This window comes from Terrapene carolina, unplaced genomic scaffold (assembly GCF_002925995.2).
Source record: "Terrapene carolina triunguis isolate 2854851 unplaced genomic scaffold, T_m_triunguis-2.0 Scaffold58, whole genome shotgun sequence".
NCBI lineage: Eukaryota > Metazoa > Chordata > Testudines > Emydidae > Terrapene > Terrapene triunguis.
In genome coordinates, this window is record NW_020664409.1 from 91,060,747 (window position 1) to 91,087,347 (window position 26,601).

General features: G+C 42.2%; 1 protein-coding gene across 2 annotated transcripts in view; it reads right to left on the reverse strand.

Annotated features, from left to right (window-relative positions):
• Nucleotides 1–21,857: 21,857 nt before the first annotated feature.
• TAF2 (TATA-box binding protein associated factor 2) overlaps nt 21,858–26,601 on the reverse strand; it is a 91,705-nt gene continuing 86,961 nt past the window's right edge. Inside the window, exon 26 of one of the 2 annotated variants that reach the window (XM_024208587.3) lies at nt 21,858–24,376. In XM_024208587.3, the coding sequence (XP_024064355.1) occupies nt 24,111–24,376 (266 nt within the window). In that variant the 3' untranslated portion in view covers nt 21,858–24,110. The remainder of the gene's footprint in view (nt 24,377–26,601) is intronic. The other variant, XM_024208588.2, reaches the window with a different exon arrangement.

Genomic DNA, 26,601 nt, shown 5'->3' on the forward strand with positions numbered 1-26,601 from the left:
TTAATTACATAATTTGGGTTTTTTTTCTGGGTAAGAAATAGTTATTTCTTTTATATATAATAATTTCTAGAGGAAAAATAGTTATACAAAATAAATCAGTACTTCCTCTATATAAACACATTTAAACAAATATGCAGATTATTACAAATTGATTGGCTGCATTCACAACTGAGTCAGATGGTTCAAAAAAATTAACTCATGAGTCACAAAATGTATTCATCCTCCTTGGAAAGTCTTCCTTTCTATGGCCCTGATCCTGCAAACATGAGAAACTTTACTCACATGAGTAGTCCCACTGAGTTCTGCATGAGAGTTTGCCAGAAGTAGGCCTAGATTTACAGGGCCACTTAAACCAACATACCAGTTTTGAATGTTATTTTTCCGCATAAGTCATGTCACATTAAACCCTTTTGCCACCTTGACGTCATCTACTTAGTCCCTGCCTTGCTGCTCTCTTAAGCCCCAGTTCAGCAAAGCATCAAGTGCTTTGATGAATTGGAGTATACTTAGGCATGTACTTAAATGCTTTGCTGAATCTGTGCCTTAGTCACATTTCCTCATTAATGCCTATTTTCATGCAGCTCCCTACATGCTTGAAACAGTCTTCTACTTCCTGTCTGCCAAGCACCCTCACTCCTTCAAACACTTTCTTAAACCCAACTTCTTCCAGCCATCCTATTCACACTCACACCTTCCCTTACTTGAGCTATTGCCCCTTTTTCAGGGGCGGGACTTGTCTTATTAAACTCAATGATCTTTGGGGCACTATTATTATGTGCTTTGTAAAGCACTATGTACATTGATTGCAGCAGCAGACAAATAATTACCCCCCACCACAAACCATCAAACTACCAGTCTAGGCTGGATTCTGACTGATGACCTTGAGATAGAGGACCAGATGTATATCTGTGTATATCAGTGAAGCTCCATTCACCTCCAGGCAGTAGAGCTGCACTATTTTATACCAGTTAATTTCTACAGTGTATTTCCATTACCAATCCTCTGAGCCATGAAGTCTTTCTTTTATAGCTACTATTTGAATAAAAATACTGGGGAAAAGATGCCTCCTATAAATTCCCTAAAGCTACATCTCAGTCTTCGTGTATGAATAAGCACCCCAGTTCTATGCAAATCTGTTTGGATCATATTTTTAGGTATCCTATGAAGTTAGCTTAAATTACCGTCAAGACAAACATATTTTGGTTACATAACATTCAAGATGGAAAATGCAGGGGAGATAGCAAACTTTACAATGTTTTATTTGCACTTAGTGAAAACACAGAAGAGTAAGGGCTTTTATTGATGTTTGCACTTCCAGATGACAGGAGTCAAGGTAAAAGTGACTTGTTTGTCTTCTTATCACCTTTCCACTGTGATGCAAAAACAGGAATCAGTTAATTACTCCAGACACCTAAGGGGTCAGATTGCAACATGAAGGGTTTCTTGCCTTTTCCTTGTAAATGATGTCATGAAAAACCTTGTGTGTTTCCTTCCTCTCTGTACATGTGTCTTTTATGAGCAGACTGTTAGATTTACTGCTATTTGTTTTTTTTTTTTTAAATCACACGTCAATGTGCAATTCAAAATTCACGGCAACAACTGTGGAGATTTATCTGTGTTGTAGTTTCCCTTTTGCTAGGACAAAACATTTGGGGATGAAAAAGAAGATACCTGATGAGTGTTATGAAATGAGAATTGAAATGCCACATGAGTGACAGCCTTAATGGGTGAAGCAAGTAAGTGGCACTGCCTCCCCTCGGGAGATAAGAAGTCTGGGAACAACTGCCCTGCTGCCAAAGCCACCTATGGCCTCCGGGGCATTCTTAGTGTATGTCTATGCAGTGGAAGGTCTGATACGGCACACATCTGAGCTTTAATCTAGCTAGCTCAGGTGCCAACAGCAGTGAAGCAACAGCAGCATGGACATCAGCATGTTCAAACCACCCAAGTAAGTACGCCGGGTCCCGGCTGTAGCTTCACCGTTATCCAAGCTAAAGTTAGCTTGGGGTTGCCTACACGTGCTGCAATCACACCTCTCAATTGCAGTGGAGAGGCATACTCTTTGTGAGTTGTTTATGCTGTCAACGTTATGGCTACTCTTATTCACTTCACTATTTCATATAGACCCAAGATTTTAAAAAACAGGTGCAATGTTAGGCTCCTAAATCCCTATTTAGGCACCTAAATAAGTGGACTGATTCTCAAAAGTACTGAGCACCCAGAATCTCCCATTGGAGGCAATGGAGTTAACTAGGCCTTTTTCCCCCCTGTCTAGCCTCTAACTCCACCCAGCCTCACTTACCCACTGTCCTGTACAAATTCTCCACTGCCCCCAACATCCTCAGTTTCTTGTTTCCCATGCATCAGTTGTCCCGTCCCCCAAACCCAGAAGCCTCAATTCATTGCCCCTTACTCGGCTCCATATAAATTATCCACCTCTCCAGACAAGCCAATCAAGATCTGCCCCAATGTGCATTGTTCCCCACTTTAGCCCATCTATTCCTCCGTCCGTCCATCCATCAACTGCACACCAGCACTCCTTATCCATCTTGCTCTCCACCTTCCCCCACTCTCCAGTCAAATGTTTCTCTAGCCCCATCCCTTCCCTCACAGACTCCCAAATGTCTGATTCTGTCCTTCATTTTCCCTGTTGCCTCCCCAGCTAATTCTCTGGCTTCCACTCAGGGGCGGCTCTATGGTTTTTGCTGCCCCAAGCACGGCAGCAGGCGGCTTTCGGCAGCACGCCTCCGGGAGGTCCACTGGTCACGCGGATTCGGCAGCATGCCTGCGGGAGATCCACCGGTGCTGCGCCTTCGGCGTCCCTGCCGCCGAATTGCCGCTGAATCCACGGGACCGGCGGACCTCCCGCAGGTGTGCCGCCGAAGGCAGCCTGGCCGCCGCCCCCCGCAGCTTGCCGCCCCAGGCACGCGCTTGCTGCGCTGGTGCCTGGAGCTGCCCCTGCTTCCACTCCTTCTCCTGCCCCAGTCGGCACCACACCTCCAGGCATTATTAAATAACCCGTGTGGATTGTGAACTCCCAGCACTAACTGAAGTGGCAGGGGTGTTGAATCTTAAAGATGTCCTTTCTCCCAAAGATTCCTCAGCTGTTTAAGCTAAATAGTTGTTAACAAAAAGAAATAAACAATCTAAATTAAAAAATCATTTCCCCTTTCAGTTAATCAGGTTTCATTTCTTTGATACCAGTTCTCCGGCAGACATGCCAAACTCACAAAAAAAACGCAGAAATTGGGCTTTTTTTGGCTTAATTGGCTTGTGAGTTGCTTGTTGGGTAGTTTTTGGCTTATTTACTGCGTGAAAGTTGTCAAGGGTGTTCTCTGGGTGGTCATAAAGATTCCCAGGGGAGAGATTTTAAATTTTAACATGAAAACAAGCAGGAAAAATATTTTAAAAAGAAACAACTTTTCAGGCTGGCTTCATGCATCTAAAAGAAGCAAAATAGGGCATAATCCCTTTTCTTTTCCTTTTTAAATTATCCATAAGGCACTTACAGTTCTTGAAACAGAGGAGCTGACTGGTAACCTATTTAATTTGTTGAACACCTTCCTGAGAGTTTAGTGCTTGGGATTATGTTGTAGGTAGATGGACATTTGTCTAGGTAATCCTGACCTTATTTTTAAACTTAAAAACTGAAACATACTCACCTGAAAAGCTAATCATCCTTTCTATTACAAGAATTCACCCCACTCTTCACCAATGAGAAAATTAAATAATCTGAGCACCCCCTGGAACCATACAAATAAAACAGGTTTCAGAGTAGCAGCCGTGTTAGTCTGTATCCGCAAAAAGAACAGGAGTACTTGTGGCACCTTAGAGACTAACAAATTTATTAGAGCATAAGCTTTCGTGGGCTACAACCCACTTCTTCCGAAAGCTTATGCTCTAATAAATTTGTTAGTCTCTAAGGTGCCACAAGTACTCCTGTTCTTTTTACAAATAAAACAGTAACACTATAACTTGAAAAGAGCTCTTTTTCTAGGGAGGTATTGTCTTCCTATAGCAAAGTGTCAGTGTCTTGCCCCTGTGGCTCTCTAATGTTTTCCCCATTCATCTAACATTGGAAGTGAGAATCCAAATAGCTAAATCAGAACTCCGGAGGAAGCCAAACTTCCAAAGCTGTTCCATGAAAGGCCCCTTCTGGCCATTAAAGAGTTTTATGGCGACTGCAGCCGTCAAACCTTAGTCAGCCTTTTGTATCTGTCTTTCATCAACCGAATTCCAAGTTGTCCCTCCCACTAGTATCTGTTAAAGACCCCCTGAGGGGTCACAAATCCCTGGTTGGGAAACCCTGGGACAGGACTTCAGCTGTGCAGAGCGTCCTCCCCACCTGAAGCTCCAGCTTGTAACACCTTTCAGCTGGAACAGCAGTTTGCAGATTTTTGTACACTACAGGCTGCTGCAAAACCAACTTCCCTCCCTGCCCCAGCCCTTCACCTTCCTGGAACCTATGAGAGGGCTTAGATTTGTGAAAGAATAATATTAAGACAATGGTAAGGAGAGAATACAAAACTCTCTCCAGTGTGATGAATTGGTTACATTTCCCCTCATTTTGTACCTAGGCTGTTTATTTCCGTCTACTTGGGTGGAGGACTTTACATTGAGTCTTAGGCATTGGGTTTTTGCTTTTTGGGGGAGGGGGGAGGGGAGTTGCTTAGTCTGTGAGAAGCTGGGTCTTTAAACATCGATAGACTATTACTAATGTTAACCAGCAAGTAAGAGAAGAGGACGTAATAGGGAGATTTAAAGTGCTTAGAGTCTCAGTGCGAGAGGAGAAAAACCCCTTCACAAGGATGTTTTATAAAAGATACTGTAAGCAATCAAGATGCTCAAAAAGAGCAAAGGCAGCCACTGAGCAAGTTTTTAATAGGAACCAGACTGAACCGTGTAAAACAATGAGATAGATGGGCGAAGCAGTGATTTGGCAGAAGTTCTGATATTCCTTGCCAGGGGCTTTCCCGAAGAGTCATGGTGAAAGCAAATAACCCTGCCGCATTAGAAACTAGGTTAACAACAGGCACATCAGTAACCCAGCTGTGCCATTCATTCAGAAAAGGGATTCTTTCATGTACCTGACAATAAGTCTCACTGTATTTGCTGCACTCTAAACTTATGCAGGATGTGCCTCCCTACTATCAAACCATGTTTCAGACTGTGGATGTAGCAACTTAACAGCTGAGTTCATATGTCATTACAATAAGCATATGGCTTGACAAAACCTGCCTCATAAGTGAACAACTTGAGTCTATCAATCTATTTAGTTTCACAAAGAGAAGGTTAAGGGGCAACTTGATTACAGTCCATAACAGGGGTGGGCAAACTTTTTGGCCCGAGGGCCACATCTGGGAATAGAAATTGTATGGCGGGACATGAATGCTCACAAAATGGGGTTGGGGTGCGGAAGGGTGTGAGGGCTCTGGTTGGGGGTATGGGTTCCAGGGTGGGGCTAGAAATGAGGAGTTCAGGGTGCGGGAGGGGACTCTGGGCTGGGGAGTGGGGGATGAGGACTCTGGCTGGGGATGGGGGCTCTGGGGTGGGGCTGAGGATGAGGAGTTTGGAGTGTAGGAGGGTGCTCTGGGCTGGGACTGAGGGGTTCAGAGGGTAGGAGGGGGATCAGGGCTGGGGCAGGGGGGTGGGGCGCGGGGAGAGGCTCAGGGGTGCAGGCTCCGGGCGGCGCTTACCTCAAGCGGCTCCCGGAAGCAGCGGCCATGTCCCCACTCCAGCTCCTAGCAGAGAAAGGTATAACATAATCGAATGGCTGGAAGTTGAATCTAGACAAATTCAGACTGGCAATAAGGTGTACATTTTTAAAAGTGAGGGTAACTAAGCACTGGAACAATTTAACCAAGGATCATGGATGGATTCTTCATTGCTGACCATTCTTAACTCAAGATTGGATGTTTTTCTAAAAGCTCTGCTCTAGGAATTATTTTGGGGCAGTTCTGTGGCCTGTGTGGTACTGGAGGTCAGACCAGATGATCACAATGGTGCCTTCTGGCCATGGAATCGATGAATAAAACGATCTCTCGTCCTTAACCACAGTGAATGCTGGAGCCAAAATCAGAGAGCTGGGAATTCCTAGCTCCCAGACTTGTGCTCAGTGCACCGACCACAGAAACCCTTGTGCTCCAGCCCCGACGCTCCCAGTCACTGCACGGGCTTGTACAAGTCCATCTAATTGTCTCACTTTTCTCTCCTGTAAAACAGAGAGATGCGGATTAGTGTGTGTATAGCACTTTGAAAATACAAAGCATTGCCTAAATACTAAACACATTACTCATGGTACAAGATATGTTTTTCCCCTTTCACTTATATTCCTTACAGAGAAATCCTCTTTCTCTGTCATCCACAGTGAATGTGAACCATACAGCATATATAGCAAGGAGGGCCAGGTTTCCCCCCTCCCCCCCCCCCAGTGATGACAAAATGTTACCAAGCCACATTTCCAGAGTTGGAAATGTTCATCCAATATCTTAGATCATGGGCTCTTAACACGGGGCCTCAAGCCCACCCTCCCTTTCTTTATGTCTAGATGCAGGAGAGGAAGGGTGTCACAAAAGCTTTTTTCTTTTGTGACATGGGGGCGAGGTTGAGAAGCACTGTCTTCAAATGATGTAGCTAACAATCAACAGCAGCTGTATAGCTAAGGTTTGGGTTTGGGGATTTCGTTCCAATAAACCAGCATGACCCAAGAGGGAGGTTACAGCATGAAAAATGAATATTCAGTTCCAAGTCTGACATCTCCAACTTGTACAGAAGTTTCCAGAAAACAAGACCATCACTCAAAATGACACAGGGTGCTACATTATATCAGTATCTCCAACATGCATTAACACAAAAAACTTTTAAAATTAACATTGGTGTCTGATGTGACTCCAGTAAAACTCTCTGCTGAATCTCAGAGGTTGTGCTAAATTTGGTATAATGTCCAAAGAGAAAACCAGTCATTTTCCTGAGAAGTCCATCTAACATTTTGCAATGATTTTAAAGCAGCAGGATGCAACAAAGGATGGCAAATAGCCACTGCTGTGAATTACATTTCATTTCAGCTCTAAAGTTGCTTGTCAATGAGTGATCGAATACTGAGAAGACACATGGTGCACAATATGCAGCGCAAGGGTCAAACGCAGTTCATGGAGTCATAAAAGGAGGCACCTGGCTGCCCTCTAAAGGGTGAGGAGATGGCTAGTGATCAATTGCATGTCTGCTACTTCAGGTAAATTCAAATACAAAGCAAGTGCTATTAATCATCACAGAAGACACAAATTCAAGCAAATGTCATTGGTGTACTTTTAATTTTTAAATGCATGTAAATGCAAACTAGTTTTAGGCCTCATGCTCCTAATAAGATCCCAGCATGGCCATGTGAGGACTAAAGGCTGTGTACCCCTGGACATGTGCCAAGACTTTAATATGTTAGGCACCCAGGAGATGTGGGTCCTACTCCAGGCTCTGACATTGACCTCAGGCAAGTCTCTGTGCCTCTGTTCTGTCCCCTTTCCCATGCTCTTTCCCTCTCCTGGCTATATAGACTGCGTTCTTCCAGCAGAGACAACTCTTAGTGTTTGTGTGCAGCACAGTGGGCCCCTGAGCTTGGTGCTGCTATAATAGAAATCATAAATAATTACGCACAGAAAACCACAGCGTCAAAAGGACATTATTAAGGTTGCAAAGTCAAACACCCCAAAATTATGAAATATCAGAAGAAAAGTTGCCTGCGCAACTTTAATTTTTTGTACATATGCATTATGGTGCAGCAGACATGCTCTTGTGAGTCTATCACAAGAGATGCAATTTCTAAGTAAAATTAAGCCTCACTCATGATTTCATGATAGAATTCTCAAATGTCAGGCTCATGAGTGAGTCTTAAATTTGCTTTAGAAATTGCTGTCAGCCCCAGGTGGCTGCTCCCCAGCCAGCCTAGGAAGTGGAAGAGGGGACCCCACTGCTGCCCCCCCCCCAGGCCTTGGGAGGGTGAGGAACCCTAAGAGGAGCAGAGGTGAGGCTGGGAGGGCTGAACTATGGCCTGGGAGTGGCAGAGGGATGCGGGGGGGGGGGACTGATGGGGTGGGAGGCTGTATTGATGGTGGGCTCTGAGCAGATGGGCTGAGTGCTGGGAGAGTGAACTGAGCGGGGGCTGAATTGAGGGTGGTGGGTGGAGACAGAACTGAAGGGGGAACACAGGGCGCAGGATTAATTGCTGGGCTGGAGATGGGCAGATGTGGGGGTGAGAGCTCTTGCAGCAGGAACCAAAATCACCTTATCCAGTACATGGTGGAGAATGGGCAACACTTATTGTCACATGCACACACGCTGGGGATGGGCAGAGGGAGTTCAAAAATCAAGAGCCTCACCTAAAAAACACAATATAATCTTTCTTTAAAAAGCTCATGGTTTTGGGCCAACTCACGACTTGTGAGGAGCCGACTCATGTTTTTTGATTTATTGAAGTTGGCAATACTGGTGCAGTCTGATTACATGATCACATACCGTTCTTTGCATAAGACCCCTTCCTCATTCAGTGCACGAAGTGAACGGTGCTCACTGAATGAGCAATAAGTCAATATTTTGTTTCATCTTCATTGTTCAATGTGTGGCCCCAGGCTTTAGTTACTGCACTCTGTTCAAACAGCAAAGCCTGTCTTGAAGACAGAATTATATGTTACCTAACCGCCATTTCTTCTTTGAGTGCTGGTCCTTATGTGTATTCCACACATAAGTGACTAGTGATCAGTATTCAAACTGGAGGAAAATGTGAGGATGCAGTTGATATGGGTGTCTGTAATACTGATGTCCCCATGGCTGCATCTAATGAAGAGATCTGGACTAGGGCATAATGCTTTGTAAAGGTGTGGATGGAGCTCTAAGTAGCTGCCTTAGAAATGTCCAGTGTTGGTACCACAGGAAAGCGATGCAGTTGAGGTTACTTGTGGTCTTGTAGAGTAGGTCCTCACCACTGGGGAAGGAACATACATACAATCATCATACAATGATGCTTCCAGACATGCACTTAGAGTCGTTGGGCAGATAATGTTTCTCACACTCAGCTATCGTGGCAAATAAGTCTCAATGTTTTCCTAAATGGTTTCATTCTTTGCAGATAAAAGGCCACAGCCCATCTGACATTGAGGAAGCGTGGGGCATGGATCACTTGCTGGAGGATTCTCTGCACCTTGAGGTCTTTACACCACGATTTGAGGACCTCAATAACTCAGACATAGGTTAAGGGTTTGTTACAGGAGTGCGTGGGTGAGATTCTGTGGCCTGCGTTGTGCAGGAGGTCAGACTAGATGATCATAATGGTCCCTTCTGACCTTAAAGTCTATGCGTCTATGAAATGCAGTCTCTTTTTCTTCACTGGAAGCATGAGGTTTTTGAGAAGTATACCAGTAAATGAATAGGTTGGTTCATGCAAAACTCAAAAACTACCTTGGGAATGAATACTGGATGGAGGTGAAGGGAGACTTTTTCTTTATCAAATATGGTGTACAGTGGATCAGCCATGACCTCTCCCAGTTTGCTTACCCGTCTGGGCTATGTGATGGCAACTAAGAAGGCAACCTTCATGGAAAGATGTGACATGAAACATATTACCATCAATTTGAAAGATGGTCTGGTAAGAACTGAGAGTACCATGCTGAGGCCTCATTGCAGTGTGGGATTCAACACTTGCGGGGAGGTCCTAATGAGATCTTTCAGGAAACGAATTGTGGTTGAGTGTGTGTGGCACTCTGTACCTCAAAGCAGCACCCTGGAGCCCCCATATTCACCACTGTCACATAATTGTGATATGTTTTGTATTATATGTATGCCTTGTGAGATACCACTTTAAAAGTCTTGATCTGTTGAACATTGTATTTATTATCGTTGTATGTGAAGTTATGAAGTTTTGCTATCTGTGTGTTACTGAAATATGTTGTGAGGTAGGGAACACCCACAACCAGCGTTTCCGGTACAACAGTGGAGTAGCCAGACATGCTGATGGCCCATTAAAGGGAATCTATTTTCCCAACAGCCATGCCAGAAGACTTCTCAGAAAGAGCACATAGACAATGGAGACTGCTTGACCAATGGGAGCAGACTCCAACGTCACAAGCATAGATCTTTCCAGCAAACTGGAAGAAACTATAAAAGAGGGAAAGTGACATCATGACTTGGCCTCTGTCTCCCCTCCCTCCCAACAACACCTGGAAGAAACGTCTGGAGGACAAAGACTTTGAATTAGGGAGGGTGGTCCCGGGCTGAAAGGAGTCCCAGTCTGTGTACTGAGGAGCTATACCATCTATCAGGGTGAGACACTACTTGATTCAAATCCTGTTTAGTTTATAGAACTCAGACTGCAAATTTATTTGAGTTTCTTAGGTAACCAACTTTGATCTCTACATTTGCTACTTATAATCACTTAAAATCTGTCTTTCTATACTTAAAAAAAATCTGTTTTATATTTTACCTAAACCAGCGTGTTTTGGCTGAAGTGTTTGGGAAATCTCACCTCAGGTTACAAAGGCTAGTATGTGTCCTCTCCACATCGAGGGAGGGGCAGACTGGGTAATGAACTTCTATTGGTCAGGCTTCTGGGGTGAGGCTGGAGCCTCTCTATTGATGGTTCATGAATGGCTGGGAGGTCATTCATGTAACTCAGTTGGGTGTGTCCCTGCCTGTGAATGTCTGTATAAGTGCACTGCCAGTCAGAGGTTTGTAGCTTGGCAACAGCATCACAGTGAGATAGGGGTACGCCTGGCTGGTGGGACACAGGGTGTAGCGGTCCCACAGTCCAGTTGTACTCCGGGGACCCTGTCACAATGTGTAAAGATAGAATGGCTTTTCATTGGAGGGTGGAAGGCACTAATCAATGCCAGGTGGACCCACAATGAGCTAATGGAAAGTCCCACCATCTTGTGGGACAAGAGTCTAAAATAGCAGGAATACCTGGTGATTCTGGTGATACTGTTTCCATTGTGTCCAGGATGAGAAATGCCTCCATTTAGCTACCTGGCACTTTCTGATGGAGATCTTTCTGCTGTGACTGAGATAGTTGGGAGTGTCACTGAACATGAACATTCCAGGTCTGATGCCCAACCAAATACCAGGACAGAAGATGCAAAGAGTCTGGTTTGGGATGTTTGATGTTGCCATTCTCCTGAGTTAACAGAGCCAGAAAGGGCTGGATCCTGATGGGAGGATGGGTTGACATTTGTAGGAGGTCCAGAAACCAAAATTGTCTGTGCTAATTGAGTGTGGTGAGGATACCCCTGGCCTTGTTGTGATGAATCTTACACAGAACCTGAGAGAGAAGGTGAATGGGTGGAAAGATGTACCTCAGATTGTCTGTCCAGGATAACAGAAGGACATCACCTAATGCTATTCTGGAATAGTAGACATTTAACTTCTTGTTAAACTTGTTAACACCAAGATGATGTTCCTCACTACGTGAAAATTTTGTTCAAGATGGAAGGTCTGTGAAGAAGCGTCTGCTGAGATTGTCTGCCAGAGAATTCAGCACACCTAGTAGGTATGTTGCTAAGTGTGATGATTCCTGATGCACCAATTCAATAAATTTACTGTCTCTATACACAGAGATTTCACTCCACCCTCTTGGTTTACATAAATGATAGTCATCATTGTGATGTTTCACTCCATATTCTTTATGAAAATATGCTTATAATATGAATATGACATAACTGAGATGTACCTTGCAAGATGGGTCTTGTAAGATATCATTGGAAAGGTTATAATTTACTGAATATGATTATCCAATTTGTATGCCTGTATCATTTCTGTAGCTGAAGTTAGGAATATTGACTATGTATCCGTATTTCAATTATGCTACTTTGGGTGACACCCACGGCTAACACTTCCGGTACAACAATGGAAAAGCCAGACAGGGCTGATGGCCCATCAGCGAGGACAATGGACTGTGAAAAGACTTGGCCTTCCTGCAGACCTCCATGCTGCCACTGACCTACGGACGCTGTGATACTACAGAGTCAGGTGGTCTTGTCACCTGATACTAAACATTACCTGGGACTTCTTGTAACTTTCCACTGGAAGGGAAGGGGGGGGATCAAGTTTGGGAAACAACAGATTCCCGCCTTATGTAAATCCTATTTAAGGGTGGGGAGGAAGGCAAATGGGACTCCTCCTCCTCTCCATGGTCTGTCTGCCCAAGAAGAAAGATTGCTAAAGGCGCCTGAAGTGAAGGCAAGGGGGGAGTCCAGACTGAGACAGGGATCAGTCTGAAAAAGAAATATAACTGGAACTCTGAACCACAGAAACTTTGCAACCTGCCTAAAACAACATTTAGGGTAAGAAATTACATTTAGTAACTTGTTTCTTAAGTATATTAAGCTTAGCTTGCATATTATTTGCTCAGTAATCTGCTTTGTTCTATCTGTTATCTCTTATATTCACTTAAAATTCACCTTTTGTAGTTGTTACATTTATTTCTTGTTTATAATATAACAGTTTATGTAAGTTCTAATGGGGGTGGGGGGGGGAAGAAGTTGTGCATATCTCCCTCCACATTGAGGGTGGGGGCAAATTTCATAAAACCTTTGGGTTTGTACCCCATAAAGGGAGTGGGCACCCAATGGCAGGCCCCTAAGGCTGAATCTTTCTGGAGTGGATCTCTGTCTCTGTGTGCAGCTGGGTGTGGCCCTGCCTGTGTGCTTGACTAGAAGAGGCTTGTGAGCCTAGCCCAGCAAGGCCAGCTAAAGGGGACCCAGGCTGGCAGAATAGGCTGACTCAGTGGTATCCCAGCATATCAGGTGACACCCCAAAGGGCCCAAACCCATCACAATCATATTATCTGACGTTATCTCAGTGTAACAGAACTGATCAGGGGGGAGAAATGTGTTGCTGACTAGATGAACTTGCTTCAGCTCCAGGAGACTGATGTGCATTCTGGCCTCCTGAGGGTGACCTGTGCCTTGTGCAGTGTTATTTTCCATGTGGACTCCCCACCCTATGAGGGATGCATTTGTAACTATGGCTGCAGTGGGTGTGGATGAGAGGAAATGGACTCCTGCTTGCACCTATTCTGGTTTCGTCCACCACACAAGAGAGGCTCTGACTGTTTGGGGAATTGTTACCTTGTATTCATGGTGTCCTGGTCCAGAGAGTAGACAGATCAGAGCCAGGCCTACAATCAATGAAGGTGTAGCCTGGAAAAAGGCATTATGTAATTACTTACAGCTATGTGGCCTAGTAGGGAAAGACAGAACCAGATTATGGTGCGAGCTCTGAGGGTGAGTTATCACAGGCTGTTTGTGGCCTGAAATCTGTCTTTATGAAGGAAGGTTTTCGTGGAAAATGAATCTCGGGTCACTCCTATAAAGTGTATAGTTTTCATGGAGGTTAAAGTGGATTTTTCTTTGATCCCTGATGATGACAGAAGATGAAGTAAAAACAGGGATGCCAACTGGGCCTCCTGGCTTGAGGTGCCCATTAGGAGCCAGTCGTCCAAATATCGGAAGATAGTGTAGCCGTTGCATCTCATGTGGGCTGCCACTACAGAGAAGTCCCTTTGTAAAGACTTTGGGTATTGTCACCAGCCTGAATGGGAGTACTCTGAACTGGTAGTGCTTCTGTCCTACCATGAATCAGATAAATTTTCTGTGGGGCTGGTGAATATCCACATGAAATAAAGCATCTTTCATGTCAAGAGTCATGAATGAGGTTTTCTCCTCCAAAGAGGAAATTATCAATGCCAATGTCACCATGTAAAATTTTGATTTGCGAATAAAGACGTTTAGTTGGTGTAGATCAAGAATCGGTCTCCATCCTCTGTTTTTCTTGGGAACTAAGAAATATGGGGAATAGAAAACCCTTCCTTTGGTCTTGGGATGGCACTTGTTCTGTAGCCCCTCACTGAAGAAGAGAGTCCACTTCCTGATGAAGGCTCTCCTCATCAGAGTGATCCCTGAAAAGGGATCAGGAAGGGATTTTGTGGTGAGGAGGTAAGATAAACTTGATTGTGTCACTGGAATGGATAACCTCTAGTACCCCCCTGTCTGTTGCTATTGTCCTCCCGTTGTGGGGGGCAAGACGGTGTGGCATCAATATTAGGACACGGTTCTCAAGCGTCCCATCGAAAGAAACACTTGGGTGTGATTGGGCAGTGGTAATAGATGTGGAAGACATTGCATATCTGGGTCTTTGCACCCTCTGTCATTTACATGGTGGCTCATAAGGGTGTTGGTGATAAAACCTCTGAGGTAGTGGTCTGGGCCTATAAGTTTCCTTGTGATGTTTTCTCTTCAGGGCCAGGATGTAAATGACCAGGGACCAGAGAGTTGTCCTAGAGTCCTTGAGAAAGTGAAGCGACTCGTTCTTCTCAGTGAAGAGATTAGTGTCATCAAAGGGCAAGTCCTCAATAGTTTTCTAAATATCCCTGGGGAATGCTTTAGAGTGAAGCTATAATTCACACCTCATAACTACAGCTGTGGTGAGGACTTTAGATAAGAATGTAAGAACATCCATACTGGGGGTCAGACCAAAGGTCCATCTAATCCAGTATCCTGTCTTCCGACAGTGGCCAATGCCAGGTGCTTCACAGGGAATGAACAGAACAGGTAATCATCAAGTGATCCATCCCCTGTCACTCATTCCCAGCTTCGGCCGCATCTACTGCCACCTGGAGTGATGTCTGAGCCACCCATCTGCTTTCATCAGTGAGGGCCTGGAATTGAGCCCTGTCCTCATTGGGAAGTTTGTCTCTGAATTCCAGAAATTTGGAATAATTTGTGAAACTATACTTCGCCAACAGTGCCTGGCTACTTTCCTTGCCAGAAGGTTAAAGCTTTTAGGGCCCTTGGCAGTTGAGTGCTGGGTAGGTAAATAGGAATGCTGCCCCTTTGAATGGCAGTGTTTTCCAGTCCTTTTTGGAGAATGGGCACAGGAGACAGGAATATGCCACACAGTCCTAGCTGGTTCCAAAATGGCCTCGTTCACTGGGAGGGCCACCCTACTAGGGCCAGAGGGTTACAGAATGTCCAAGAGACTATGTTGGGTGTCACAGACCTCCTCAAGAGGGATCTGGAACTCGGCTGCCACCCTCTGCAAAAACTCCTGGTACTGGCTTGTGGTTATCAGGGGGGGAAGGGGATGACAGAGAAATTGCTTCATTGGTTGAAGAGGATGACACACCCATTGGGACAGTCAGATCTGACCTGACTTCCTCCTCTGTGGAGTCAGCTGGCATTGGCTGGGAGAAAAAGGCTGGTGCGATTCTTCCACTGATCTAGGGAGTCTAGTGTATGGATCCCAAGGAGCCCAGTAGGTCCAGTAGGAAGGATGGACTGACCAGGGGGGAGAGCCATAGCATTGGGTACCAACAGCCCCTGAGTAGTCATAACCAGGAGGAGGACAACTCCAAGGACTCCTATGGGTTCTGTCCAGGCTTGTCTCCCTCAGAGGGAAAGGCTCGTCAGGAACATCAGATTCGTCCAATGCAAAGGTAGGTCCTTGTTGTACCGCTAGTACCATTGGTATTGGTGGAATAATGCTCCAGCTAGGAGACATGGTAGGGGAAGATCTTCTCCTCAAGGTTGTTTCTTCTGGTGCTAAAATGTCTCTGAGAAGGACCAGGGCCAATAGGAGAGGACAAAAATATCCTCTGATGAGATAAAGGTATCTGTCCTTCCCAGAGTTCGAGGAGTCTCTGAGGTTGGGACCAATGGACCGGTGTTTCCCAGTGATCTGGCATGCATAGGATCCCATCTGGAAGATGTTGGAACCGCTGAATGGAGGTCCATTGTGCAATTCCCAGTCGGAGCCAGTGGAAGCCGATCTTTTGGTCTATGAGATGGAGCCATAGACGGTACCATCAGATCCTTCTTCCTTGCGCCTTCCCTTCCTAGATGGAAGATTTATGAGGGCCTAATTCTTTAAGACCCATGCATGAGGACTTACCCTACTTGGACCAAGAAAGGGAAGGATCCGTTTTCTTAGAGGCAGATCTGGATGGCAATCTATCTTTATGCCTATGTTCATTTCCCCTACTTTCATGAGAGAGTTTCTTAGGCTTTACGGTTGTGGTCTCTGCTCCAGAGCTTATGCTCACAGAGGTGCTGCACTGTCTGAGGTCTCTGTACAGGTGGTCTCCCCTGCCCGGGTCCGACTGGGGTCTCACGGCCTTCACCAGGAGGTGTTTCTGCAGATGGAGCTCTCATCCCTCACAGGTGCAGGGACGGAAGGAGTGGTAGATGCTGCACTTGGCAGCATTGGTGTTCATCACTGATGGAGAAGGAATGGGGTCAAGAGATACAGTTCTTAAATCCTGGAATTCTGGGTATAGTCCTCTGCAAAGAGAATCTGCCTGAGATGGTGAGGAACTAAACAACTATCCTATTTAAAAAAAAAAAAATACTAAAAACACTGAAAACTCTAAACACTAAGTCTAAGTTTACTAAAAACTATTTACAATTGATATCTTTACAGATTCTGAAGTAAAAGAGAACTGTAACGGACACAGACAATTCCAACTCAGGTCATACAGCGGTAGGAGACAGGAGGAGAGGTTGCTGGATCATTAGTAGTCCCTCCCAACTTTCCCAGCTTCAGCTTTGCCTTTTCTAGATTCACCATTTATCCTGGCACTTAATGGAGGCTCCACTTACGGCTCACAAGATCAATTAGTCTGCCCAGACTTTCAAGCTGAGCATATGCCTCCCTCAGTTGGCCCATTCTGCCGAACTGTTGTTTGGCCACTTTTCTGGTTAAAGCTCTCAGGATGGGGAACTACAAGCTTCAAGGCCTCTGCTGGCAAATCCTTGAAGTAGAGATGAAATGAATCTAAAGCACTGGTATGGACAATGATGTTTTAAAAGAAGTGGCGAGTATCAACCATACTATGTCAATTACTTAATATTTTTATGCTTTTGGCATTAATGGCAGTGAGCAGACTACGGGCAAGTCTACACTACAGCACTACATTGGCACGGCTGCACCGATGCAGCTGCACTGCTGTAGCTCGTCTAGTGAAGGCGTACTATGCCCATGGGAGAGCGGTCTTCTGTCAGCCTAATTACTCCACCTTCACCAGAGGCGGAAGCTATGTTGGCAGCAGAGCGTCTCCCACCGACATAGCGCTAGTGTGGACAGAGCTTAGGTCGCTGTAACTTGTGTCGCTCAGGGGAGTGTCTTTTTCACAGTGCAGGCTGGTGTTTTCTGCACTTAGCTTGACCCTGCACAATGTCCCAATATATTTTAGTTCATTGACACTCTCCCAATGAAAAAGGGTTTCTCCATTCACTTCTCTTGAGTTCCCTGGGTTTCCTTTCCTCACTCCTGTCTTTGTACCATTTCCCACACTGCATGGCAGATGGACACTTCCTACATGTCAAGCCCTCACCCTCTTCTCAAATTGCTATTCCTCACCACCTCTCCAGCCCCATTTCTTGCTACTTGCCTACAAGTGAGTTCATTGACCCCTTAAAGAAACATCAAGATGTGCAGACTGCAATTGTAACCACACAATCTTATTACTGTTATTACTTATTACCCTCATTCTTCATCATTACAGTGCTTCTTAGCGAATGTGCAACATGCCTCAGGTAGTATGCGACTGGGATTCCTCACCAAATTTGGTCCGCTGGTTGGATCATTAATTTCCCTGGCTTGGGACAGGGAAATGTAAAGTACCATGTAAGTGTCAAGCTTAAATCCATGATGTTTATTGGGAAATAAGCTTGTCTTAGCCATCTGACCACCAGGGTGTCTATCACAGTTTGCAGAGTACCTATTAGTGAACTGAATGTAAACTTCAACGTTTAGAGTGCTGGGTGGAAACTATGAGCAAAGAAACTGCCTCTTGTTTGATTCCTGAAGTGTTCAAGAAAACAGGACTGCCTAACATTCCTTGTAAATAAACAAGATTGCATCAAAGAAATACCTGACTCCATCACTGATTTCTCCTTTTAACAGAAACAATCTGTAAGACAGCTATTGTAGGCTAACCACTCAGGTTGAGAGAGACAACAATACTTTCAAATCTATTTGAAGTTAGCAGGCATTCAGTATATATTTAGACAACAGTGGAATTATAGGCAAAGCAACGGTTGTCCTTATACATAGGTTAACCTATTTAATTATTGGATGAGGTAATTATTTGGGTTTTGCATGCATGGTAGATCACTTAGAACTAGATTTCTGAAGTATAAGTTTCTTTCAGAAAAATTGCAATATCAAATTTAATTAACATTATTATAGGCCAGGCTAGTATCACTGCCCTTTGTTACACTTCCATTTATAAGACCTCCCCCTTCACTTCCAATAATAAGACTGTTTTCAATTGCTTGTAACTTTGCCAAAGTTTCACTATTTGGTCTGAAATTTTCCTTACCAGGTTTCTGCTTTGAGCAGAATTTTTGTGGAAAAATCTCAGCTCAAGCAGTTCATGCATTTTTGAAACTGAGAATAGAGAAATATGTTGTTGTTGTTGTTCAAGAGCTGGTCCCTATGTGTATTCCACATGTGGGTACGCATGCACTTCACGTGCCAGAGACTGGGTATTTGTAGCAAGTAACATCCACTGGTTCGTGCTTGCGCAGTCGCCCTCCTTGTGCTATGAACCGGGGGCATAAACAGGAGCGTGCCTCTCCAGTTCCTCCAGTGTTTATCGCTCGGATATTGATTGGGAGTCTGGTGACCCCTACTGGAGCAGGGATTTGGGTGAGCCCTGAGCAAGTATACCATTTATGGGAGTCTGATCTCTCCATGCACATTACAGCAAAACCTTGGTTACGTTTTAGCTAGATTGGAGGTGAGACTAGTGTAGCGAAAGCACCTCTTACATAAACAGTTGTGGATTAGTGAACCAGGTGGAAAGTTCATTAGATTTTTTCAATATAATCCTAAATCATGTACGTTTGTCACCTTGCCCACTTCCTAACATCTCTTCATAAGTAATTAGGGGGAAAAAGAAAACACCCAGCTGTAACTGTTTAAGGAACTGCTTCAACTTTTGGAGGATAGATCCCTAAACTTAATCAGGGCATTGCTCTGCAAGTGGCAGAGCTCTTCTTACACTGTCACTCAGAGCTATTTAACCTCTACCACCCCTTGCTAAATCAGAGTTCTTCCATCCACTGAAAAAAACCCTGTCAGTTCTAAAAAAAAAGATACTAAATAGGCTGTGCTGCACTGTAACAACTATCACAACCTTGTTCTTATTCACAAAGGTGTTTTTCTTGTAATTAAATTGTTACAATTTTGTGGAAAAGAAGCTTCAGCTGTTCACTCTGTACTGTTCTAAGTTTTTGTATGTCCCTGTAGCTTTAGGATTTGAGCATCAAACACCTGAAATGTATCCTATCAATTTCCCCACTTGCTACAAGGGCCATTCCCTTAACCTTGTATTTGCTAACAAGCTTACAGAAACAAGCAATCCCAATTATTTTAACTGTAAGCCTTTTTCTCCCTTCCCCCTGCCCTCCTTTGTCTTAATTTAAGAGTGTAAACTCTGCATGGCTGGTCCCCTATCTTTCTATATTCTGTAAAGCATCTGGGGCACACTTTAGGTGCTATATAAATCAAAAAGGTTTCTATTTTGAAAAATCTTGGCCTTAAAACTGAGGTTAATGGGAGGAGTTGGGTGCTCAGCACTTTTGAAGTTAGGCAAGTGCCCAAGGATGCACTTAGCCCAAATTTAGGCTTCTGTTTTTGAATATTTAAAGCAACTGTGCACCCCATGTGACAGAGAGCTCAAGAAATAGACCTACTTCAAAGTCACCCTGAATGCCTGTTGTTGGCCTAAGGACTATGACCTATCAAAGGAGGCCTGGAATTGTATAACAGACTCTTGAGTCTTGATCCTGTCATCTCAGATCTGCTTGAGGTTTCATGCAGGGGAAGCCTAAGCCACAAGGACTGATATCCCAGTTCTGACTGGACCGCCCTGAATAGAAACATTGGACTATAACCTTTGAACTATTTCTGAAAGAACTCTTTGCATCTACAAAGCTCACCATCTCTGCTATGAATCTGAATCTCAAGATTGACTCATGTTTGTATGTATACTGTTCTTTTAACAAATTCTCTTTTTCTTTTTTAATAAATTTTAATTTAGTTAATAAGAATTGGCTGTAAGCGTGTATTTGGGAGAGGTCTGGAATATTCATTAATCTGGGGGGTAATGTTTCCAATCCTTTGGGATTGGTAGAACCTTTTTTATATGATGAATAAAATTTTCATTAATCCTCATCATATCTAACTTGAGTGTCTAGGTGGAGGCCTGAGGCTCGGTTACTTTAAGGGAACTGTGTTGTTGGCTTATAAGGTATGGAAGCTGTTGTGTGCTGGTTTGGAAAATCTAAGTATTGGAATATTCACCAGCTTTGGGGATTGTCTGCCCCATTCTTTGCAGTTCACTCTGAGTGACTGGGGAGCCAGCTGAGGTCACAGTAATACATTAATGCAAAGTTTTTTCTAAAATTGATTTCTGGCTCACTTGTGTATATCAATATAGACTTTTAATATGTCATAGTTTTATGCCAAAGACAAAAATGTAAGAATAATTTATTTAAATAATATCTTGACACTTATTGAGGATATCAGAGGACCTTATAAGAATACAAAATTTATATTAAGTGTCCATGGCTTATTATGAATGAAAAATCATTATTGTGGTTTTAAATTCTGAATGAGACAACAGTATATAAATATAACTTAGTTTAAAATCGTATTCAAATCATTAATATTCACCTTCAGTATTTTAAGGGTTATATGTGATGTCTAATATTGTGTAAACAATGTTCGTGTTCTTACTTTGAGTGGATAAACTGTGTTAAAGAAATTATGGAAATACTGATAGGACTTAAGTGCCTTCATGTACAGGTCACATAAAATAACCTATGACTTTTTTATGAATATGAAATAAATGTAAGTAGTCATTAAAATATTGCAGTCTTATGCCCTAAGGAGCTAGACCAGGGGTAGGCAACCTATGGCACACGTGCCGAAGGCGGCACGCGAGCTGATTTTCAGTGGCACTCACACTGCCTGAGTCCTGGCCACTGGTCCGGGGGGGCTCTGCATTTTAATTTAATTTTAAATGAAGCTTCTTAAACATTTTAAAAACCTTATTTACTTTACATACAACAATAGTTTAGTTATATATTATAGACTTATAGAAAGAGACCTTCTAAAAACGTTAAAATGTATTACTGGCACGCAAGACCTTAAATTAGAGTGAATAAATGAAGACTCGGCACACCACTTCTGAAAGGTTGCCGACCCCTGAGCTAGATAATGTAAGATGGCTTACTGTTGTTCTCAATATTAATCTTAGAAGTTTACCTTGGAGTATTTTATGGGTTTGGATACGAATTTGCTATACAGAGACAAGAATCAAGTCTTGTGCAAGAGTTCAGAGAAGAGCTTGCATTATGGAATCCCTTCCCCACAACCACAGGACAGACAGAAAAGGTAACAACTACCTTAGCATCAGACATTGAAATGAACTGTGTAGTCTTTGCTCTCGCTGTGTTTATGTGCGTGCACACACACACGGTCTCTCATGTTCATGTATATATTACACACGTAAGAGACAGACACAAACATGTATACATATATATTTACATACATATATATGCAACATGCACACACGCACATTTTCACAGTGCTTGAGCAAATGCAAACCTACCAAGTCAAGCATTTTCCCGTATGGCCCAGGTAGCAGAGCCCTATGGATTAGGACAGTTTACAACTTTGAATATCAGAACCAGACTGTACAAAATGAACTGTATGCATTGCAGGTAACCTGTAAGATTTGCATTTACAGGAGATAAATAATCCAACAACCAGGCATTGCACTGAATCACTACACATTCAGCTTTTAATGTTGAAGGAGAAAACTTCAAAACAGTTGAACACTGAATAGTTATAAATTACAAAATTGCAAACTCTTGGGAGCAAGGACTGTGACTTTCTATGTCTGCATACAGTGTCTAACACATTTGGGGAGCAACCACAATTTAATTTTAAAGAAGGGAAAACAAACACATAGATGTTAAACAATTTAATCAGATTCAAACGAATAAATATGTCACAACTGGGATTAGAACCCAGGTCTATTGACCCTCAACTTTGTGCTCATATCACGAGAGTGCTGCTTCCCTTAAATGTAATCACAATCCCACAAATACCTTTCCACTTTGTGTGTCAACTCTTAACCTGTGGAAAAACCATCTGAAAAATTCCATCAAGCCACTTCAAAATCTCTCCTCCTTAATTCATGATGCCAGCAGAATATCAATCGACAGTGGCTAGGTGTTAAGTTAAACTGTACAAATCATGCTTGTATTACTGTTACCTTGTCCTTCCTTCCCCACCTCACCCGTTTTTTTTCCTGCTGCCAGCTGTGTCATATCATTAACCGATATTATAAGATTTTTGGGGATCTGGTCTTTGCTTAAAGTTCCTCAATGCTAGTGGCAATATAAATAAACATATCTCTTTTCATATATTGATATTTACAACACCAGCTCTCCAAAGCCTGTAACAGCAATATAATTTTAAAGTCTCATAGGTAAGGCCTAAAAGCAACAGAATAATCTAAGTAAACCCACATTAAGGACTGTCTGCTTTTTCCCTCTTACCCCCTGCTTCTTGATGCACTATTTTCCTATAGAATGCAGATAATTTGTTTCTGTTCAATGGTACACACCAAAAATATGACAAGATCCAACAGCAGGTATTTCATATAAAAGTGTTTATTGGGCAGGAGAGGTAGGGGGGAAACAGACTGGTTTTAAAAAAAAAAATCCTTCTTGGGCGCTTTTGAACACTTTTTTCCTAGATGTAGCATCATTCATTCTCTCAGGAGTCCTTTAACAAAAACATTTGAAAATAAAATATTTAACCTAAATACAACCATTTTATAACAGAAAGCTGAATAAGATGCAAAATCCACCCAACAGTAGTAAACTGGTACATGAAAATAAAAACATAAAAAAAACCCTACCTCTACGTACAAATAAGGAGAAAATATAAAAGAAGCAGTGATGTTTTTACTTGTATTGCCAAAAATTTTAAAAACTGAAGTTTTAAAACAAAATATTGGCTGGGTGAATTAGCATAACCAAACTGCATAAATCACAGCTAAAGACATCTGAATTCACTCACCTTTTAAAGTCTCAGACTTAGGTTAATGCAGTAATATATTTTTTCCTGTAGATTCATGAACTGACATTGTAGAATACTTCCAAGTAAATTCACTTTAACAGGAGTATATTTTTTAATGTATACAGATTTCCAAAACGTTTTTCATTTCAGCAAAAGTCATTTTTTCCAATTTCATCATACTTAATGAAAAAACTGCCTTTGCCAAAATAATTTACAAATTTTATTGTATTTTAAAAGCCTGATTAAGGGCAAAACATGCATTAAGTTTTTCTGCTAAAATTACGGAAACATAATTGCAGAATGCGATTATATTCGAAGGGTCGTGTCCATAATAAAAATCTGCAGCTTAAAAGAAGCTTGGAACTTTAAGAGTTTAGTATCTGAAAAAGGCAAATATTCTATGTACTATTTTTAAAACTCTGACATTACACTGCAATGGTTAAAGCAAGAAATAGCTCAACTGAAGAAGATTATGGGAAAGCCTTTGTCTTCTCAGGAGGTCTATGCTTGGTTATACAATACTGTCTTGGAAACAGTGCTTCATCAGAGGTCTGGCAGTTGGCTTCTGTTTAAAACATACTTTGCCTTGTAACATTCATCAAAGGCATAAAACATAATTGAGTCTGGCAGTACACATGGACAGCATGATGTTCAGGGGGTTGCCAGTAGACATGGGGTCCTTATATAAAGAGCTGTTTTCTTTGTTTAAAAGGGAAAATGAGTGGGAGGTGGGGAGAAAGAACAAGGAAAAAGAAACTGACTCAGAACCATAAAATATTTTTTTGAATCCAATTCAGTTCAGCTACTGAATATACAAATAGAATGTTTCAAATTTGGATTGTGACACAGCTTCTGAATTGCTAAGGCAATTCATGCTTTCCTATTTTCATAGAAAAAGATAGAGGCTTTAGTTATATACATCCTTCTAAATGCTCTGTGAATGCTCTGGGTTGAGTTCTAGAGTGCTCACTTCAGTCCGAAAGTGATGGAGAGCGAACTGACCGTCCACTGGCTGGGCTGTTGGAGAAAGTGAAGGGCTCCTTCTCTTTTTCTTTGCTGTCATGTTTATGTTTATGCTTATGCTTATGTTTATGCTTTTTCTTCTTTTTCTTGTGCTCATGGTGGTGGTGGTGGTGGTGATCACTGTGTTTTGAGGAATTGGATTCTTTGCTGAACACAGAGAGTGGAGCTGCTGGCACTGGAAGCATGTTCAGCTCTAGTGAAGACTGTTCTTTACCTAAGACAAAGATACAATTGGAATTTCAATTTTTACATTGTGATAAATTATTAACTCATAATTTAACATCAAAAAAGCTGTTGCTGAAATATAAGCTAGTATCTACACTCTCATGCCTCCCATCATATTTAGTATTCTAATACAGACTCTATTAGTACACTGGTGCCATTACCTTCTGGTATTCCTAGACAAGCCTATAAGCACACTGACAGTTTCCATATTGTAGACTTAATTCTTAGCAGTGTAGGTGGGATGTGCTACTCCCTGCTTCAAATGGTATAAATTTATCCCAGATGACTAGTGACTATACAGCTAAGGAACTACAAACATACCAATTTCAAGATACCAATTTTCCAACATAAAAGTTCAAAAACTTAATAAAATGTATGCAGTGAACAACTAGGGTGCTCGTGAAAAATTCTGGATATAACAATAGATAATGGACAACAATAATCAAACCAATGATTGGTACTATTAAGAAGTTAAATTTCCTGTACGGGCTGATGTCAAACATTAGGCTCTGTATACAAACATGAATTTTTTGATGCTGAACAGTGGAAATAAGCTGATTTTTCAAAATAAGTTATTTAACATTCAAGCATTTCCTCTCTCTTCTGAATAATACAGACATTCAAAGTTTGTCATCTTAAATAAACAGAAATCCAAATTATACTAATAGGATACCAATATTCTTTACACATCAGGATTTTACGTATTTAAGCAATACAGGAATAAGACCTCCAAATAGATATAGGCCTATTTCATCAACACAACAAGTCTGTTCTATATTCTGAATTTTTCTTTTATCTGTAGCATTTTACAGAATTGGAGAAATATTGCAGATTGGTCTTCCCAGGGAACCATGATTTGCTCTCTACCCACTGCAAAGGCAAAACTCAGTGTAACTGCCTCTGTCTTGGTACTCCAGTTTTCTTAGAAGTCAAAACATTTCAGGAACCAACTTTGTATTTTCTCTCAATATGACTGACAATCATAGAGAAAGACTTAAAAAAGCTCAATCTATTTAGTATATCCAAGAAAAGATTAAGAGGTGATTTGATCACCACCTATAAGTACCTACACGAGAGATTACAGATAATACATTCTTCTTTAATCTAGCAGAAAAAAACCCATAAGATCTAATGTCTGGAAGCTGAAGCTTACACGCAGGCTAGGAATAAGGTGCAAATTCTTAACAGTAAGGGTGGATAATTAACCATTAGAACAATTTACCAAGGGTTATGATTTGATTCTCCATTACCTGAAGACTGGATGCCTTTCTAAAAAGCATGGTCTAGCTCAACCCCTAGATATGGGCTTGATGCAGGAATTACTGGGTGAAATTAAATTGCTTATGTTATGCAGGATGTCAGATCAGATGACCACAGTAGTCTCTCTGGGCTTAAATTCTATGAATCTATGAACATTTTACAAAATGTAGTCCTGAAGTCAGCAGAATAATATATGCCTTACTATATTTGTTATCAAATAAAACCATTTAACATCACAATTCAAACCGACTTTAATTTCTGATGTACTATTAACTCTATTATGGTATATACATGACATGCACACGCTAACTAAGACATTAATTGTTGACTTTAATGCATATTAGCCACATCACTTTTTACTCTACCCTGGACAGGTGTAATCCAAATCTGTAGGCCACTTGCCAGTTTATTGCAAAAATATAAGAGACTGCTTCATGACTATACCTGTAACAATTCTTTATTTCTAATAATCTTAAATCTCTCAAAAGACCTCCCCTCTGAATCTACTTCCACTTCTTGAACCCATTCCTTTAAATTCTAGCTACTTTTTAGGCACCTAGAACAGCATGGTTTCTGCCCCCAAGCTGCAAGCATGCTGAAATACCCGTTGTAGTGAACCTATGAACCTTAGCACAATGAAAAATGAACACGTCTGCTCCAGATATTAGAATACAGTAGAACACCAATGTTATGAACAACGAGTTAAATGAACCAGATTTCCCAACCAGCAGGAGGTGGTTGAATCATGTAACAACAGTGGCATCCCTTCACATGCTGATGCCTTCAGTGCATTAGAATAATCACTTTGCAGTGGTTTGAAGGACAAAAAGAAAATGGCGCATCATACTGCAACTTATGCACCATATCTACTGTCATTTTGAGATATTGAATTCATAAAATCAAAAACTTTACAAAATTGCTCAGTCCCAATTAGTTCATGAAACACGGGTAAAG